At 39.0% G+C, this 21,250-nt stretch overlaps 1 protein-coding gene across 1 annotated transcript in view; it reads right to left on the minus strand.

Moving 5' to 3' along the window:
• Positions 1–8,766, minus strand: part of LOC124795381 (serine/threonine-protein phosphatase 5) — a 103,793-nt gene extending 95,027 nt beyond the window's left edge. The window contains exon 1 of the mRNA XM_047259391.1: positions 8,496–8,766. Coding sequence (XP_047115347.1) covers positions 8,496–8,592 — 97 coding nt within the window. The 5' untranslated portion in view covers positions 8,593–8,766. The remainder of the gene's footprint in view (positions 1–8,495) is intronic.
• Positions 8,767–21,250: the final 12,484 nt, after the last annotated feature.

Genomic DNA, 21,250 nt, shown 5'->3' on the forward strand with positions numbered 1-21,250 from the left:
TAGTAGGTGTGGCACCAAACAGCTTTGAATGGGACAGAGGGAGTCAGGGCCTGCACCTTAATTGAGCAGGGAAAGTAAGCCTGGTGCAGATAATTAGTTAAAGTATAGACGGTGGCAATGGAGCACGCATGGTCAAATCCATGATGTTATGAGTAGCGTATTGAGGCTTCTTTTAGGCTAAATGATAAGAGGATGCCTTCCCTAATAGTGTCTTGCACAATATTTTGACAAACAGTCCAGTTGACTTACTCTGATACTACTAGTTGTGCTGTGATGTGTACTTGCTATCTGGATTCCCATAAGATTGGTTGGAGTCCAGACAATGACTACATGTAACAACATAACTTAAGGCAATTGGGCAGGTTGTCAAAATATTGTGCATAAAATGGAAACAACCCAGGTGAACACTATGTACACCATTAAAATTCAGCATGGTATTGTTTTGGAAGGGTGGCGCAGGTTGGGGGTGGGTGGATGTAATTTAGGAGTATTTTAGGCTTTCTTTTTGTATAGTTTCAGGTTTTTTTGTTATGTAAGGGGTATAAATGCCATTTTTGTTATTTACACTTTGTTTAGGAAGTGAGTTTAGTATGTGCATTTTTTTGGGAGGAGGGGGGGGGGGGAGTGGTTTAAAGGGTTGGTTGGGTTTGGGAGGCATATGTGGCCTTTATAGATATTGCTTTGTTTTTTTTTTTATGTTGTGTGTTCAAGAGTGTGTGTGGTTGGCAGCCTAGATTTGTGTGCTGTCAGCTTCAGTTGGTAAGCTATTATTATTATTATTATTATTATTATTATTATTATTATTATTATTATTATTATTACATGTATGGTGTGTGTGGTTATATTTATTACCGTGTGTTTCATGTATATCAATATTAGTGGTGATGCAAGTTTTTATGAATTTCTAGTTTTGTTGTTAGTGTTCAGTAATTATGGTGGGTTGTGATTGGTGGGTTTCATAGATATGGGTTTATCACTGTTGGCGGGGTTATGTTTTCGGTATTAGTTATGTGATCGGGGTTTGGTTTCCTGGTGTTGTGGACTGTTATACAGGTCAAGTGAAATTTCCAACACACATTTTTTGTGCATTTATTATTTTTTGGTCTTGATTGCTGAGGATTTTGTTTCCTTGAGTTTAACATTTCCTTATTAGTTTTGATATGTCATCACTATTAAAATTGTCATATTTAGTATGCCCCACCCACAGCAGATTTTACACTGCATTCGCAGCTGTGTTAGTCCTAGCTTCTAAGTATAATCTATTGTAGATCCCTCAAACAAAAAAACTATGGCCAGTAGTTGAAGAAAGGACAGGTCTCGCCAGTTTACAAAAAGGGTAATAGATGTGATCCACAAAACTACTGTCAAATATCCTTGACATCAATTTGCTGTAGAATGTTTGAACATATTGTGATCTCAAACATAATGAAATATCTCCAACAGAACCACCTTTTCCATGCCAACCAGTTTATTCGATTCAGTACCACACCTATGCTTATTATCAAAAGTATGATTTTATGGGATATCAAGCAACTTTTGTGACAAGATTGAGGATTTTCTGGTGGGGAGGGCGCAGTACTCTATTTTGGATGGCGAGTAATTAACAGTTGTAGAAGTACCTTCAGGTGTGCCCCATGGAAGAGTGTTGGGGGCCCTTCTGTTCATGTTTTATATTAATGATATTGTGGACAATATTAATATTAATTTCAGACTTTTCGCAGATGATGTAGTTATCTATAATGAAGTACTGTCTGAAAAAACTTGCATAAATATTCCGTCAGATCTTGATAAGATGTCAAAGTGGTGCAAAGATTGACAACTTGCTTTAAATGTTCAGATACGAAAAATTGTACACCTCACAAAATGAAAAAAAAACCATAGTACCCCATGACTATAATGTCAATGACTCGCAGTTAGAATCGGCAGACTTACAGAAATACCTGAGTGTAGCACTTGACAGTGATATGATGTGGGATGATCAGACAGTCTCAGTCATAGATAAAGCCGGTGGTAGACTTCGGTTTATTGGTAATACTGGGGAAATGCGATCAGTCTAAAAAGGAGGTTGGTTATAAGTCACTTGTATGATCTATTCTAGAACACTGCTTTGGTGTGTGGTTCCCATACCAAACAGAACTAAAGAGTGATATTGAACATATACAGAGAAAGGTTGTACCAATGATCACAGGTTTGTTTGACCCATGGGAGTGTGTCCCAGGGATGCTGAAGAAACTGAACTGGCAGTCTAAGACAAAACTATCTTGAGAGCCTTATTAAAAAGTTTCAAGAAGCAACTTTAAATGGTAATTCTAGGAAGATACTACAAACCTCTATGTTAGGCACTTTCTTGTTCCATGGATAATTTACTTGATAAATCATAATGAAGTGGAAACAGTCATTTTACATTCATGTCACAAATTAATTTGTAAATATGACTACATGTTCAACATTTATCAGTTATTCCTTTCTTTAAAAAAAAAATTAAAAAAAAAAATAAAAATAAAGCAGATCTGAGAATAGAAATAATTCTACAGAATAGGAGGAGCTGTCAAGAAGAATGTTTTTCAGTTTGTTTTCAAATTTTGCTTCGCCATCAGAAATTTTATATCACTGAATAAGTGATACGAATTTTTAGTTCCAGCACTGTGCACCTCTTTTGTGCTAAAGACAACCTTAATGTGGAATAATGAAAGCCATTTTTCGTTCCGGTACAATAATTATGTACATTATTGTTCCTTTTGAACAGTACTGCACTGTTTACAACAAACTTCATGAGGTGTACTGTGAAGCAGTAGTTATAATGCCGAACTCATACAGAATTCTACATGATCATCACAGGTGAGCACCACACACTATTCTTACAGCAAGGTTTTAAGCAATTAAGACCTCCTTCCTTAAAGATGAGTTACCACAGAACATTATTCCATATGACATTACTGAATGAAATTCTACAAAATATGTCAATTTACTGATTAATCTTTTCCCTATACATATTACACAGAGATTACTTAGAAATTCAGAGTAGGAGTCAATAATAATAAAAAGGGAGACTGCAAATGAATACCAATAATACCTAACCAATTCTTTGTTTTATTTTTGTATTTTTAATTCAACAGCTCATTCCTCATGAGGGGTTCAAGACCCAGTTTTTCAGACAGGCAGAAAGGAAGACATGGAGATTTACGAGACATACAAGTATTGTCGTGGTCTTCAAGTGGGCTGCAAGTGCAAGTGGTGTGTACCAAGTGCAAGTGGTGTGTGTACAGTTGAAAGTGTGAAAAGACAATCAACAGGGCACAATAATTTTTCATATTATACTGACTTGGTTCAAGTATGTACAAACATAAGAGAACTGAATTTTTGGTAGAGCGAAATGAGGTATTGTATTGGTTAATACACTGAACCAAGATTTGATAGGATTGAGGTAGGTGATTTGTTCAGTCATCCTGATTAAGGTTTTCCTTGGTCACTTCAGGGAGATGATGGGACGGTTCCATCAACAAGGCCATAGCTGATCATCTGTCCTCTCTTCATTAAAAATGTATGCATATTCACATCAGTATACACCACTGTCATTAAACTGACAGATCCTTTAAAATTGTAAAATGATTATCGAATGAATAATTTACTAACAACCACCAATGATATCTTTTCCTTACAAACATAGTCTTGGGCTGTAAGTAATACTCTGAATCACAACAGCACTATAATACACATCAAATTGGAAGGTACCACATTGCAGAGAGGATGAGAGTGGTGGGGAAGTGTGGGGCAGATGAGGTTTGCTCACACAAGACAACAGATGCGGTAGGCAACTTCCATGTTGCTAAGCACAACAAGCTGTTGCTTCAGGCAACAATGGATAAAACTGCATCACCAATTAAGTATGGTCATGTCACAGTGTGGGTGAGAGCATTTATTGCTATCTGGCACTGTTCTTGGCAAGATGTCAGGAAGAAGACAAACTCTGTGTGATGGAAGTTAGTAGAAGCGGTCATGCAGAAAGTTTCAAAGTTGGGACTCTTAACAGCATGACGTGCACTATAATAAACTATCATCAAAGTTCACGGAAAAATTTCTGAATGAGGTTAAACTTCAGCATTTCTGAGGCAGATCTATAGAAACAGTGATCCTATTACTGTAGTGTAGTCAGCAAAACTGGATTTCATTACTACTAATGTCTTGTGTGTTACATACAGTAAAAATATATACATATTTTATTGGGTTACGAAGTACTTCTAATTTAACTGTGTTTCTTTTAAACAAAAGTGGACCTCTCTCACCTCAAATTCATGCTAAAAGTTAATATTTTATTGTTCTATTAACTACTATTCCCAGAAATAACTTTTACTTCAGAGCTTAGTAAACATAATTGCAATTCCTCAGTGACAAGGGGTAGAGGGGGAGATTGATAGCCAATCCAACAGTTATTAATTGTTAGCTACTGCAACAATATTTGAAGCACTAATTATTTCTCAGGCAAGTTTAAATATTTATTGGTTATTAAACTATTTTTCACAGTGTTATTCATAACAAAGAATATATACAGTGATGGAGAGGAAAACTTGATTCAGAATATTATTAATGCTATTTAAAGTCATCTTCATCTTCAAATAGAATTAAAGGTGGGACATGTGAACAATACAACCCAAAACTTTTTTTTAAGTTGCTTGAAAACCCATGTAAATCTTAATTTGTAACTTACTCTACCTACAGCAAACGTGCACTTTTGTCGTGGTAGAAAGAACACAAGGTAAAACCAACAATGTAGACTTAGAAGACTGAATGCTAGCTTGGGAAAGAATTGATGGTGGTGGGATGGATGGCTAAATCAGCTGTGCTTTTCCAAAGAACACTCCTGGCATTCACCTCAATTCCAAAAAACTGCAGAAAATCATATCTGGAAGGCTGGATGAGACTTAACACATCTTCTGAATGGGATGTCTAGTGCCTAAACTCCTGGCCATCTCTGAGTGTTCTTATGTTCCTGTTTTATTTTTCACAGATTTTGGCAAAATTTAGCATTAAAAAAAGGGTGAAAACAAAAAGTGGCAAGTGAAGCAGAGCAAACTTTGTGCCAATTTCAAAGTTTGTCAACAAAAGAAAGGAACTGAAAAAAGAATGGTGGAACAAAGTAAACAGATATAGGGATCACCAACTAAAGGTTACAATAGTGATGTACTGAGGCAATGTGCTGACCAGAAATTACATAAATAAATAAAAATAAATAAAAATAAATAAAATAATATTTTGTACAGAAATCCTAACAAAAGGTAAGCAGTAGTAAAAAAATTATTTTCTGCTGAAAAATCTAGCATGTGTATACTATTGATAATAGATTTGCAACTATATAATTTGTAGTGACGAGGGCTGACAAATAGCACACCAAAGCAAATGTGTAGAAGAAAATATTTAAGGAAAAATTAAATCTTCAGCCATTGGGAATAAGTCCACTGAGCAATAAAGGATTACACTGGCAATTTTAATGGAAGACATATTTCCAGGTGTCAGGAGCACCACATAACATGTGAGGGGAAAAAAAAGAGGAAGAAAGGAAAGTGTATCAGGAGAGAAAACTGTATAATAAATTGCTAAAGGAAATGAGGAAGATTATGAGAATACATCTGTGAAAAAAGGCATCAGGAATATTCATAAGTAATGAATGCTACACAATTATAGATTACTTAGGGTAGTGGGTAGTAATGGAAGGGGATAGCTACAGCACCTCGTCACATTTGAATACATGTTCATGAGTTACTGCTTATATAAGAAAATTTGTCAAGAGGTGAAAGGCACAATAGTAATGTACGACCACTCAGTTTTCAGGTGGACTGAGAGGAATGGCTGATGAATGTGGCATGAGGCACAGTAGCAGCTTCACATTCCAGGAGTCTTTCGTGAGTGTCTTGAGTGCTTGTGGCAGTTAAGAACCAAACTGTTTTGTATTCCAAGCCTCATGAAACTAATTGTGAGTTAATCAAGAACATTACAAAATACGGATTACCAAATGAGCCAGTGCAGCTGTTAAGACACTGAGCTCAAATTCAGGATGACGAGTTGCTTCATCTGACCATCCTGATTTGGGTTTCCCTAGATCACCAAGGCAAATGCTGGGATAATTCTTAATCAAGGTCATGGCCAATCATTTGTCCTATCCTCAAAGCATGTGCTGTGTATTACATATTTTGATCTATTGATTTGTACTGTATTACATTGACAAATCCTGTATCATTGTGAGATGATGCTAGGCTGAATAAGATAAATAAAACAATCAGAACATTGACTTCTCGGTTAACCCTCTTTCGCAAATATGATCAGATCTCCTACAACGGCAAATGTACTTATTTCTTCCTTCACACTGACCTAACACTCAAAATGGAAAAAAATATTAGTCAAAGTGTCATGAGTAACAGTTTGGGAATGAGGCAATTTGACAAACGTCTTTGTAGCAGTGACAGGACATTGCAAATCACATTTATGTGATTAAATGCACAAGTGACATTGTAGATGTCAAGATAAAGTTAAAACTGTCCACTGATCATGTAACTGTGTAATACTACTCACAGTAGGTGCTTGGGCACGATATAGACACAAAATCCAATGACTGATGAACTGGACCAAGGAAAGTATAATGTGCATGGGCCAACTTTGTCACAGTTGCTGTTAAGACATTATTCCACCAAACTCCTGAATTTACAGCATTTTCTTATTACTACACTGACAAATATAAACAATCAGAATACAATCATGAAATTTACATTATAACACACATCTGAAAACAACTTTCCACAGCATGCACAGATGCCAAGCTCTTCGCCAGATTAACACGCCAATGGTGCTGGAGGCAGAGTAAAAAAGTGTGGAAGAATGTCAAGCCTTGAAAACTACTGTTGCGTACATGTAAAGCTTTCCAAGTCTGCTGGCAATGAGATAAGCAAAGATTTTCTATACATTACAACATTTGAGTTCTAGTTAGATAAATATGTCAATGATTGTGGAGAGGGTAAAAAGTTCATAGCACTTCAAAAATATAAAGCTATAGTAATTTTTGTTTAAGAGGAACAGAAACTAGCGGATGGTGTTACATCACATTCAAGACTTAACACTCCATTGCAATTCCTGATTGGCTAATTACAGGACATTTTCCAACAGAAAAAAGGTAGTCTAGTCATACAAGTAGGTTATTGTACAAATTGTAAGGAATGTTAACAAGAAATGATCCACACTGTCCCAATTGTTTGGACACAACATATGAGGGCATCAATTCTGTAAGAAACCACCTTACAGGATCTTATATGGACACAATTGGAAAACAATGGATAGGCTTTGATAAAGTCAATGATGAATCTACTGACAACACTGTAAACATAAGGTAGAAGCTACTTTATGTTATCAAACTTGAGAAATAGCCAAAGCCAGTTTGCTTTTAATGCTGGTAAAAATTCAGGGTAGACAAAAAAAGTCTAAAAATACTCAGATCGAACCTGTTCCTCTGGAGTGAAGTAAGTTTCATTGTAGTCACATTTTCTCGCCACAAACTGGAAACAGTAACAATACACTGACCTATCCATATCATGACCTTACTGGTAACTTGCTACAGGATTTAAAAATATTGGTTTCCTGTCCACCAATATGTGACATAGGAACCAGATACATTTCATACTGCAATAAAATTTGTAGTTCAAAAGTTAATTTACCATGTTTTCATGAAATAATGCCTTGGCTCCACTGGTAACTCTAAAAGGACTGTTAGCCGCAATAAACAATAACTGATTATTTTGCATTACTGATAATACAGGTTCTGTGCTAATAGGTAATATCAATACATGAAAGTACATCAAGTGTACAGTATTTTAATGTGTGGCTAGATAATAAAGTTGTAAGTTTTCTAGTCTAATTCTAGCGGTTCTGTCTGGGTATTAAAAATAACTGCTGACATAAATCTTAGTGCTTCAATACTCCACTGTTACAACGATAACTTACATACGTTCGTACAGCCGACTATCCTAATGCTTCTGCCTCATTGTAAAGTTTGAAACATAGTCAAATATATAGGCCTAATAAACGAAACTCTACGACTTTTAAGGGGCCAACTATTTTTCATGGGACGGGATTAATTTTTTATTTTCTGTATTTAACTGAAAACAAATATTCACAGCTGGCACAGAATTAACAAATACTATGACACGAGGATTAGGGCCTAATGTACTTCGCAGCCTCTCGGCTACGACTGCGATAATGTAATTTACAGAGTACAGGAATACATCGTTTGGACCAGGAAATATATTTAAGGAGGTTATTAATACGCGCACGGCAATGTAATGTAGACTTCTTAAGTGAACTAGTGACCGTCGAAAATTTAAAATGATTAAACTCTTACAAGTGCAAAGCCGGCCCCAGCAACTAGCAACGAAAATCAATTCAGAACTGTCAATATCATAATTATACAGAAGTAAATAACAAGTGTTATACTTATGAAACTGGAAGACTCTTACTTCTAAAGCACAAATTGGCTTCCTCTTTCAATTTCTCAGCCCTCTCTGCATCAGCAGAAGAGACGGTGGCGCTTGTTGATGTCTCGTTTCCACTCATCTTTAAAACGTTTTTCACGTTTTAAAAGAAGCTTGTAAACTACCAAAATGCTTCCGGAAGGGATATTTAAAGCATACACTTCTTCCTAATTCCGACATAACCTATAACAGCACCCATACACAAATTTCCCTGCTCAATCACTGCCATCACCGGCTTCGTAACACATGAGACCAAAGACACCTCTACGACAGCTAATTACTTATCTTTACGCGAGTAGAAAGATCTTTGCAAATCACGAGTCGCAGAATTGGTTATGATTGCTGGAAACTGAATTAAGCGAGGATTTTCCTCCTAGCGAGTGTGGGCAATAGTAAAAGATGGAGGTGAAGCAGAAACTAGTGGAAGTATGAACTATATTATCTACTACCGGAAAGTCACTATTAAACAAAATAAGCGTAGTAGAGGAGAGTGAGTCTAGTAGGACATGGGGTAAGAGTGGGCACAAAATAATTTTAATAAAATAACATTTGAGACACTTGTACCTTCATGTTGGTAGTTCCTTAGCATGTAATAAAGAATAACCCAAAATTTGGCAACCATCCAGTTATTGTTGCAAGCAAGAGAAGTTAAAATACGATTTTTGTCCTTTCACCTTCGATTTTTCTGAAAGTTCAAGATTATTTTAAAAGGTTAGCACTGAGAAATATTTAAAGTTGTGGTTTACGAATTTGTAATCAGTGCCATAACTTTTTCTTGGGTAACGTTTCATGTAAACAAAATACATTTCCCACAATTTGGTTTCATATCCGAAATAGCCCCTTGAGACAAGTGTAGACAATTGAAGAGGGGTAAGTGCAAGTACCACCACAATGGAGGGGTATTTGTTGAGAGACCAACGAACATGTGGTTTCTGAAGTGGGGCAGCAGCCGTTTCAGTACTTGCAGGGGCAACAGTCCGGATGATTGACTGATAAGGCATTATTAACATCAAACAAAACGTCCTTCATGTCCTGATATTGCGAACAGCTGAGAGCAAGGGGAAACTATAACCATAATATTTCCTGGGGGCATGCAGCTCTAATGTATGGTTAAATGATGATGCGCCCTCTTGGGTGAAACATTTCAGTGATAAAATACACTCCTGGAAATGGAAAAAAGAACACATTGACACCGGTGTGTCAGACCCACCATACTTGCTCCGGACACTGCGAGAGGGCTGTACAAGCAATGATCACACGCACGGCACAGCGGACACACCAGGAACCGCTGTGTTGGCCGTCGAATGGCGCTAGCTGCGCAGCGTTTGTGCACCGCCGCCGTCAGTGTCAGCCAGTTTGCCGTGGCATACGGAGCTCCATCGCAGTCTTTAACACTGGTAGCATGCCGCGACAGCGTGGACGTGAACCGTATGTGCAGTTGACGGACTTTGAGCGAGGGCGTATAGTGGGCATGCGGGAGGCCGGGTGGAAGTACCGCCGAATTGCTCAACACGTGGGGCGTGAGGTCTCCACAGTACATCGATGTTGTCGCCAGTGGTCGGCGGAAGGTGCACGTGCCCGTCGACCTGGAACCGGACCGCAGCGACGCACGGATGCACGCCAAGACCGTAGGATCCTACGCAGTGCCGTAGGGGACCGCACCGCCACTTCCCAGCAAATTAGGGACACTGTTGCTCCTGGGGTATCGGCGAGGACCATTCGCAACCGTCTCCATGAAGCTGGGCTACGGTCCCGCACACCGTTAGGCCGTCTTCCGCTCACGCCCCAACATCCTGCAGCCCGCCTCCAGTGGTGTCGCGACAGGCGTGAATGGAGGGACGAATGGAGACGTGTCGTCTTCAGCGATGAGAGTCGCTTCTGCCTTGGTGCCAATGATGGTCGTATGCGTGTTTGGCGCCGTGCAGGTGAGCGCCACAATCAGGACTGCATACGACCGAGGCACGCAGGGCCAACACCCGGCATCATGGTGTGGGGAGCGATCTCCTACACTGGCCGTACACCACTGGTGATCGTCGAGGGGACACTGAATAGTGCACGGTACATCCAAACCGTCATCGAACCCATCGTTCTACCATTCCCAGACCGGCAGGGGAACTTGCTGTTCCAACAGGACAATGCACGTCCGCATGTATCCCGTGCCACCCAACGTGCTCTAGAAGGTGTAAGTCAACTACCCTGGCCAGCAAGATCTCCGGATCTGTCCCCCATTGAGCATGTTTGGGACTGGATGAAGCGTCGTCTCACGCGGTCTGCACGTCCAGCACGAACGCTGGTCCAACTGAGGCGCCAGGTGGAAATGGCATGGCAAGCCATTCCACAGGACTACATCCAGCATCTCTACGATCGTCTCCATGGGAGAATAGCAGCCTGCATTGCTGCGAAAGGTGGATATACACTGTACTAGTGCCGACATTGTGCATGCTCTGTTGCCTGTGTCTATGTGCCTGTGGTTCTGTCAGTGTGATCTTGTGATGTATCTGACCCCAGGAATGTGTCAATAAAGTTTCCCCTTCCTGGGACATTGAATTCACGGTGTTCTTATTTCAATTTCCAGGAGTGTAGTTGGGTTGCGTTGTTTTGGGGGAGGAGACCAAACAGCGAGGTCATCGGTCTCATCGGATTAGTGAAGGACGGGGAAGGAAGTCGGCCGTGCCCTTTCAAAGGAACCATCCTGGCATTTGCCTGGAGCGATTTAGGGAAATCACGGAAAACCTAAATCAGGATGGCCGGACACGGGAGATAAAATAGTCCCCCATTCGGATCTCCAAGTGGGGATTACTCAGGAGAATGTCATCATCAGGAGAAACAAAGATGGAATGTTAAATTCCTTTATCGAGAAGGCAGGATAGCTAATTTAAAAAGGGAAACAGATAGGATGTGGTTAGATGTAGTAGTCAAGACCGACATAAAGCCCACACATACCACAGTAGTAAAAGTTTACCTGCCAGTAGCTCTGCACATGATGAGAAGAGACTGAAGAAACGTACAATGAGATAAAATAAATTATTCAGCTAGTTAAAGAAGACGAAAATTTAATTGGAATTCGATAATAGGAAAAGGAAGAGAAGGAAAAACAGTAGGTGAATATGATCTGGGGGAAAGGAATGAAAGAGGAAGGTGCCTGGTAGAATTTTGCTAGAGCACAATTTAATCATCCCTGACACTTAGTTTAAGAACTGTAAAAGAATATTGTACATGTGGAAGAGACATGGAGGCACTAGAAAGTTTCAGATTGCTTATTTGATGGTTAGACAGAGATTTAGGAACCAGATTTTAAATTGTAAGACATTTCCATGTGCAAATGTGGACTCTGAACACAATTTGTTGGTTATGAACTGTAGATTAAAATTGAAGGAAATGGAAAAAAAGTAGGAAACTAAGTAGTGGGTCATGGCTAAGTTGAAAGAACCAGAGGACGTTGAGACTTTCAGAGGGAGCATTGGGCACCAGTTGACTAGAACAGGAGAAAGGAATACAGTAGAAGATGAATGTTTGGCTTCAAGAGATGAAGTACTGAAGGCAGCAGAGGATAAAATAGGTAAAAAGGCAAGGCCTAGTAGAAATCCTTGGGTAACTATAAAGATATTAAATTTCATTGATGAAAGGCGGAAATTTAAAAATGCAGCAAATCGTGCATATGAAAGGGAATGTAAACTTTTAAAAATGAGGTTGACAGGAAGTGCAAAATTGCTAAGCAGGAATGGCTAGAGGACAAGTGTAAGGATTTAGAAGAATATTTCTCTAGGGGAAAGACAGATATCACCTACAGGAAAATCAAACATGGTTTTGGGGAAAAGAGAAGCAGCTGTATAAATCCCAAGAGCTCAGATGGTAAACCAGTCCTAAGCTAAGAAGGGAAAGCTGAAAGGTGGAAGGAGTATATAGAGTGTCTAAAGAAGGGAGATGAACTTGAAAGCAATATTGTAGAAAGGGTAATGGACGCAGATGATGACGAGGTGGGAGATATGGTACTGTGAGAAGAATTTGACAAAGTTCTGAAAGATCTATGACTATAATATTAATGAGACACTGTCGGAATCGGCCAACTCCTACAAATACCTGAATGTAACGCTTTGTGGGGATGTGAAATGTAATAATCACATAGCTTCAGTTGTGAGTAAAACAAGTGGCAGACTTCAGTTCATCGGTAGAATACAGGGGAAGTACAATCAGTTTACTAAGGAGACTGCATACAAATCACTCCTGCAACCCATCCTAAAATATTGCTCAAGTGTGTGGGACCTGTACCAGACAGAACTAACATGAGATACTGAATGCATACAGAGAAGGGCAGCACGAATGGTCACAGGTTTGTTTAATCCAGGGGAGAGTGTCATAGAGATACTGAAGGAACTGAACTGACAGACTTTTGAAGACAGATGTAAACTATTCTGAGAAAGTTTTTTAACAATGTTTCAAGAACGGGCTTTAAATGATTGCTCTAGGGATACACTACAAACCGCTAAGTATTGCTCACATAGGGATCATGAGGATAAGGTTAGAATAATTACTGCACACACAGAAACAGTCATACAAACAATCATTCTTCCCATGCTCCATACGCGAATGGAACAGGAAGAAACCTTAATAACTTTAAAATGGGACATACCCTCTGCCATGCACCTTACGGTGGTTTGCAGAGTATAGATGTATATGTAGATGTAGATCTAAGTAGAAACAAGGCCACAGGAGTAGACGATATTCCGACAGAACTACTGATAGTCTTGGGAGAGCCAGCCATGATAAATCTCTTCTATCTGGTGTGTAAGATGTATGAGACAGGCGAAATAATCTCTGACTTCACAAAGAATGTAGTGATTCCAATTCCAAAGAAAGCACTTGCTGGCAGGTGTGAAAATTACCGAACTATAAGTTTCATAAGTGATGGTTGCAAAATACTTCAGGATGGGCCTGACATATTGCAAGAATGTATATATAAGTTGAGAATATAAATAAAGAATTACTTAAGGTATTAATTAGTATAAGTGGTTGTATCGATTGTGGCATGCAACTGCTGAAACATTAGAATAATTACGCATTTCAATTGTCTTGCTGAGAAGACGGCACCTTTTTTGTTCTTGTAGTAGTCCAGATCAGACACATATCTACCATTGCTGCAGATAATTATTTGGCACACCGCCATTATTACTGTTTCTGTTTTATTGAGATGCAGTCTCACAAGGCGTACTCACAGTTACACACAGCAACAGAATTAAAATAACTGTTAATGTAATTTAATTTAGTGTAATGTTTTGTGAATACAATGATATTATTTAATCTGGTGTTCATTTATGTTGCAAGCTATTGTTCTAATTAAACAGCGTCTTGGCGTGGCTAAAGACTCCATGTTACAAATCTTATGAATGGTCCAGTATGAGTCACTGCTTTGGAATTATTCAATTTATGAAGTCCAATAAAGAAATATTATCAGAAGTGTGACTCACAGTCAAACTTACACTGAACAGACTTTACGCAAAAACCATTGTCAAGCGCCCAAAGTCTGTATTAAGCGCCATTAGAAATTTATACTCTGATCTCACACTATTATCATTATCTATTATTATTTGTCAGTCGTCTGATATTCTCGAACCAGACAGGAAAAGCCAATAAATTAAAATACTAACATGAATTCTTTACAGAAAAATGGGAAAGATGATAGAAGGTGACCTTGGGGAAGATCAGTTTGGATTCCAGAGCAATTTAGGAACACACAAGGCAATACTGACCCTACGATTTATCTTAGAAGATAGGTTAAGAAAAGGCAAACCTACATTTGTAGTATTTGTAGACTTAGAGAAAGTTTTTGAGTATGTTGACTGGACTACTTCATTTCAAATTATGAAGGTAGTAGGAGTAAAACATAGAATATGGATCTTAGTGTTAGGAAGTCTTTTCTTAAGATATTTGTCAGAAGTGTAGCCATGTATGGAAGTGAAACATGGACGATAAATAGTTTAGACGAGAAGAGAATAGAAGCTTTCAAAATGTGGTGCTACAGAAAAATGCTGAAGATTAGATGGATACATCTCGTAACTAATGAGGAAGTACTGAACAGAGTTGGGGAGACATGGAATTTGTGGCGCAACTTGACCATAAGAAGGGATCGGTTCATAGGACACATTCTGAGACATCAAGGAATCACCGATTTAGTATGGGAGGGAAGCGTGGGAGGTAAAAATCGTAGAGGGAGATCAAGAGGTGAATATACTAAGCAGATTCAGAAAGAGTTGATGCTTGTTTGAAATTTCGTTATTTTACGTCTTCCAGTTCTGCAGCACTCTTTGAAATTAAGCAACCATCCACTCCTTTCCTAGAAAACTCTGTAATCTATGAGATGCATAGTTTGATATGCATAACGTAGGTCACTGTCATGCACATTCTGTAAATCGTATTGACCAGCCTTAAAATGCGCAAACATCAGTTTTTGTAAGAAGTGCGCTTTGTCCTCCCTCGAATATCCATAATTTTCCTTATGCACTGCACATTCATATTGCTGCAGACTTATTCGAAATCGGTTCATAATTGCTTTTTTTAGTATGCTGCGTATGATCTTCTGTGTATGTAATTATGTTTAGTGTCTGCTCCTTGAACAATGATTGTCCTGTACTATGTTTCGCTGTAGATACGATTTGTAACTCCCTGTCCAACAAGGATGATGAACTACATCTGTTTCAATATCACTTTCTCTTATTAAGTGCGTATCATCATCGTTGTATCCTTCATGTACATTGTCCACACAGTCGAACGGATATGACACCGCAAAATCCACTGACTCATCTTGCAGAAACGCTAATATTTCTCCTGCCACTTCTTTCTCACTCTGTGAAATTCATTGTGTTCCTTTCTGATGAAATGTGGACTTCAGCAACTGTTGTAGATATAATGCAATGTTTGCTTTGTTTATTTGCTATTGCTCTGCTTTGCACTGTAGCACTGTTGTGATTTACTCGTTGACTAAGCAGTTCAACTATGCTCTGTAGCCTGATGCTGTGCTCACCACTTGGTACCTCCAGTCCCGCACACTCTTGTCATTAGCACTCAATATTGTGGATGCATGGTAGACAGTATGTGCGGCTTTGAATGTCGCAAACATCATTGGCCTTTTGCAGCATCACAGTGAAGGGGTTCCTTGTTAGCCAGTGAAGAAGCATTATGTAATTCCACTATGATGGACGAGGAGTAATTATGACCAAACTTTAACACACACTGTAAATCGCGATCTAGAGAATTATGTGCTGCGTAAGTTGATTAAGGAAGGAAAAGCTCCATCTAGGATTAATAAAAAAAGGTTCAGAAAATGCATAGGCAGCACAGATTGATGACCTCTTGGGTAAAAGAAAAGAACACGGAAAAGAACGAGAAGTAAAAATTAGTAGAAATTCGTGCATCTTATAACAAACTCGTGGTGGATCCACCTCTGAACTTATCCCATCCATAATGCATGATATATCCACCTCTTGACCCTGTCCTGACCATATTGTTTGGTGGATTCACTTTTGAACCTACCCCTGATGTACCGTGTGATGGGTCCACCTATGAGCTCTATCCTGAATCTATCCCAAACCTACCATGTGCCTTGAGGGCACCCTCATGTGAAAGCTTCAGAGGCGCATACAGATACAGAAATATAGCACAATTGCACTAGATGTTGACAACTGTACTACACATGCAAGCAATCTTAGAATACATGGCTAGAAGTGATGTCATGATTATATGAGCAGAAGTGACTTTTAAATCGGTAAAATTATAGAAATTGACGGAAACTATGCATAAATTGAGGAAAAATATGCCAAATGCAGGGAAATTTAGGGATAATGAAGCAGTACTTATATATCTGCTTGATACAGAAGAATTCTTGTACATGGTAACGAGTATGTGACAGCGAGAGAAATACGAGAAAAAGTTGAAATGGAAGCACTTGGAACCAGGTAACAGTCATTTTTCGTGTACAGTGATAAGACAGCTGAAACAGAATGTTTAACGTGGGTGGCCATCAAATGTAGAGTGATAAATTTATATATTGCATATCACAGGCTCAGATGTTACCCCAAAGTTATCAGCAATCACCTTATTGACTGTTATAAAGTGTCCTTAGTTAAAGAGCATTGTATTCCCAGCCTGGGGCCCTATTCTGATATCGTTCATACCGATTGGTAGAGTAGGTTAGCCCCAGTAGTGACGTCATTTTTGGTTTTTATCCGAAGTTCCTATTCAGTAAGCTTCTGAGACCTGTGACCGATCGGTCCTCCTGCCGATTTTTCGAAAACTGTCCTGAGAGGTTTTGTATTTCGTTATGGCTCTCTCATTCGGTTTGGTGTGGTTTATTAACGACTAGAATTTGTTATTTTAAACTTACTGAGCGGTTTTAGCTTCGAATTTAGTGATTGTGTTACTGAAGAATCACCAGGACATCTCTGAGTGGAAAGTGAGTTCGTAATAGACTGTTTTTCTTTGTTAGAAATGTGATTTGTAGTGTTGTTACTGTGAATGATAATAACACAAAAAACAGTTTCGGTCAATATTCTCACAAAATACTTGTTATTGTTACTTAATTAAGAGTTTAAAAATCATTAAATTTCAAAAGGTTGGCTCTGCTTATGTATATCACATGAGTGTTAGCTGAAATTACTAGTGACTTCGCGTACTTTTTCTGCAAATGGTTCATTTATTAATTATCGGAATGCGTTTAAAACTTTAAAGTAACAGTGCAAAGGAATTTATGAAGCCTGATAGAGGAAACCTTCCAAAATTCCATGCATTTACGGCTTATGCCACATCATTCGGCAATGAAGTCAGCCTGTGTCTCTCTTGATTGGAATTATGAGGAACTAATAGTTATTGGCATATAAGTTATAGTAGCCAGGTTTGTGGGAAAAAAAGTTGGTTAGGCAACAAACTGCAGTGGCGAAGGTCGTAAGTTCGCATGCCGCTAGGTACGAAAATTTTTTTTTTTTTTCCTGTTCGTGTTTGTAACACATTGTGAGACTTCGTTAATCATCAAAGTTAAGCATTTTTCTGAAATATTCGTTGTTATTTACACGTAAGAGCGTGCTTTATCAGTAATGAGTATCTTCGATTTCGTGACTTCCATATCTTTAAGAAATGAAAGATGAAGTTGCTGTGTGTGAAACAACTGACAGTGACATTTATACTTTTTCTTATCACAAATAACTCATATTTTTTCTGAATGCAGAGCGATTTCCATGAGTGCAGTCAGACAGAAATCTAAGAGCACAACTTTAGTTACTGTGAATGAAACTAGCAGAAATCGTCTTTATACTCCTTCTAGCTTGTCACAAGTATTTATCTGTGACAGAACCCTTAACAACAGTAGACAGAAATGAAAGATTTCCGCCACAATAATTTCAGACTATACCACCATATATGAAACATTTTCATTCATCAGATGCATGTTATAAACTACAATGAACTTCTATAGCTGCACTCGCCACACACTCTCGAAAAGGCGTTTTTTTAAATTTTGGTTTTATGAACCAAACTGTTGATGTATCATATAGGAAAGAAGGCTATGTCATCAATTGGATTTCTAGGAGCGAGTACAACCACATTCTATGCATCTTTTTAATGTTTAATACTCTCTTAAATAATTTTTATGGGTTTGTGGAGATGTGTTCTGTCTTTGTAACTAATTGAAGGCAGTTTGTTTATGGCCATATGTGTTTCGCTTTTTTTATTTGTGAAGCATCTTCACGAACAAAAGAAGTGGAACGCTTATGAAAATAAACAAACTGCCTTCAATTAGTTGCATAGACGGAAAGTATCTCCACGAATTTTGAAGCAACTAAGGAACGACGGAAAACAGAAAAAATTACGAATTTCTCGGGTGTTTCTATAGATGTATTTGTACAATGTGGTACTACACTCCATTCCTAACTCATATTCCTAAACGTAAAATCCAAAACAAGACGTCGATCTGAATGAGAATAAAATGACAAAATGTGACATTTATGACAGTTTCCAGAACACAGTCAATATTCTATCGTTATCATGCATTCATGGAAGCCCATGGTCAACGAAATTTGAACAGTATTACGCACTGTAACCACACTTTTCAGTACTGTGAAGAATAGCGTGCCTGTGTCGGATGCTAGCCGCTATGAGTCCGTGCCACTGTGGCGTTTCAGTGCGCAAGCGCGGATCTGAGGCAGATTGCTTTTGATTGGTTGGCGCGAGGAGAACTGACATCAGAGTTTCTGTTCACTAGACCACTCGGCATCGCTTCCGAAATGCTTATAGAATAATATTGTGGCTGTCCTTCGAAAACAAGACCGTTCGGTGCGCTCGCGTACCGTACCGATCGGCAAAAAGGCGGAAAGATACAGAACAGGGCCCCTGGGGACTGTGATATACGACTACGGAATGGATCACGTGTTTGACCCTGTGGAATACTGTTTATGTGTTTTAAACTCTAACAAAAAGTATATGCAATGTACTTCTCTGTACTCACTGCCAATCACAACCACACAGTGTCAGCTGACAAATACCTTACAGAGCAGTTGCTGCATGGTTTTTAACAACATTCTGCTGTATTTCTATTGACATAATAGGATATATACAAGCTGACAGTTGTCTTTGACGGTTTCATGAAAAAGGAGAACCATCTGCCTCTAAATTGGAATGGATCTGCATTAAAGGGTGACAAAAAGTAGAGAGGGAATGTAATGATGTACGAGTTAATGGCAGACTGATGATGCATTCTAGGGAGAGGGAGATGTTGTGACAGGCCATTTATCACATATTTAACCATTTTTTCTTTTGTTGTCTTGAGATGTATCAGTTGTGTGGTATAACCTAGGTTCGACTCATATCCAATACTATGTTCTGTGTGTGAGTTAGGGCGCTATCTACATACAATCGTTAACAGCAAACCTCTCCATACCACAAACAACTAAGGACTTTCAACGCATGTGTGATGAATCATGTCCATCAAACCGATGGAAGACCTATTTTGGCACCCTCCTGTAGATGAAAGAATATATATGCAAAATACTCCATTTCCCTGCCACATCTTGGACATAAATCGAGTCTTCATTTTCATAACTGTAGTGATTATAAGTTGGTGACAGGAGTTTGAGAGGAAGTGCAATCCCTGTGAATACAACTACTTGAGCAGATGTTGTGTGTGGAAGAGACTGTGTTCTGGTTCATGGAGTTAGTGCAGCATGGCGTGTAACTTAACATGTCAAACATCACCGCTATGCATTTGTCTATTTCCTCATAAGATGTCGTTGATTCATGCAGTTTCCGTTGCTGATGATGATTTTATAGGATTGATGCAAGCATAGTGTAATTTCCGAATCCGTTGCTGATGATGATTTTATAGGATTGATGCAAGCATAGTGTAATTTCCGAACTGGAATTGGATGTGAACAGTGAGCGCTATACAGCTCCAGAATGCTATATAGCGCATGTATCACAAATAATCTATGTTTTTTTCTCTTTGTTGTAAAAGGTAGTAGTTTTATCATCTTAAACAGTCTCACCCTAGAGAGTGAAACAGAAAACTCGCAGGGTAAATGTATGTCAGGTGCTGGAAATGTATTTCTTGCATTGGAGTATTATAGTGTTGCATCAGAAACGACACTGCTTTAACATTATAGATGTTTAAGTGCATAACCATGTAGTTTTAGGAGGGTGTGTTTTATGTTGTATAATCTTTTCTCTCTTTCCAATACCTTCTTGGTATGGAATCTCAACACTGCAGAATTGTTGATCTAACACCTGCATACGACACTGTGAATCATAGGAAACTGTTAAAGAAAGTGTATGATCTTACTAAGGACTACCAAGTAGTATCCCTTATTAGCACCTTCCTTCAAAACAGAAGATTCCAAGTTTCATTACAGGGTAAGAGGAGTAGATGGCGAATGCAGAAGAACGGTCTCCCCTAAGGCAGTGTGCTTGCTCCAGCACTGTACCATATCTACACAAATGACCAGCCAATACCAGCAAGTACTAGGCTCTTCATCTATGCCGATGACACAGCAGCAGCTGTTCAGGGGTCCTCCTTTAAAGAAGTAGAGGGAAAACTGTCTCTAACAACGGATGAACTCTCCAAGTACTATGATGCCAACCACCTGCAGCCCAATCCAAGTGAAACTCAAGTGAGTGCCTTCCACTTACGAAAAAGGGAAGTGCAGCAAAAGTTGGATATCACATGGTAAGGAGAGCAACTGATACATTGCCCAACACCAGTCTAACTAGGCGTCACACTGGACAGGGCTCTAACGTACAGGCAGCAATGTTAAGCGTGAAACAGAAAGTCATTGCTCGTAAAGGGATACTTAAGAGCTGATTAGTAGCAGCTGGGGAGCCAACCTGCACCTCCTAAGGGCTTCTGCACTTGCACTTTGTGTATCAGCCACTGAGTATGCTGCTCCTGTGTGGAGTGCTTCAGCTCATGCTAAGCAAGTCGATATTGTGGTCAATGACACCGCAAGAATCATTTCAGGATGCTTGAAGCTAACACCAGTGCAGAAATTATATCCAATTGCTGGAATATCCTCATCCAATTGTAAGTAGGCTGTTTAGGTTTTTATGTTGGTAACGTCACGTAGTGCACTGTATGAAAATCACTGGCTGTGCTGTGTGCAGTCTGTGGCTGGTTGGCATTGTTGGAATTTTTGCTATTTTAGTGTTGGGCAGTTGGATGTGAACAGCACGTAGCGATGGGCAGTTGGAGGTGAGCCGCCAGCTGT

Source organism: Schistocerca piceifrons, chromosome 4 (assembly GCF_021461385.2).
Source record: "Schistocerca piceifrons isolate TAMUIC-IGC-003096 chromosome 4, iqSchPice1.1, whole genome shotgun sequence".
NCBI classification, from domain to species: domain Eukaryota; kingdom Metazoa; phylum Arthropoda; class Insecta; order Orthoptera; family Acrididae; genus Schistocerca; species Schistocerca piceifrons.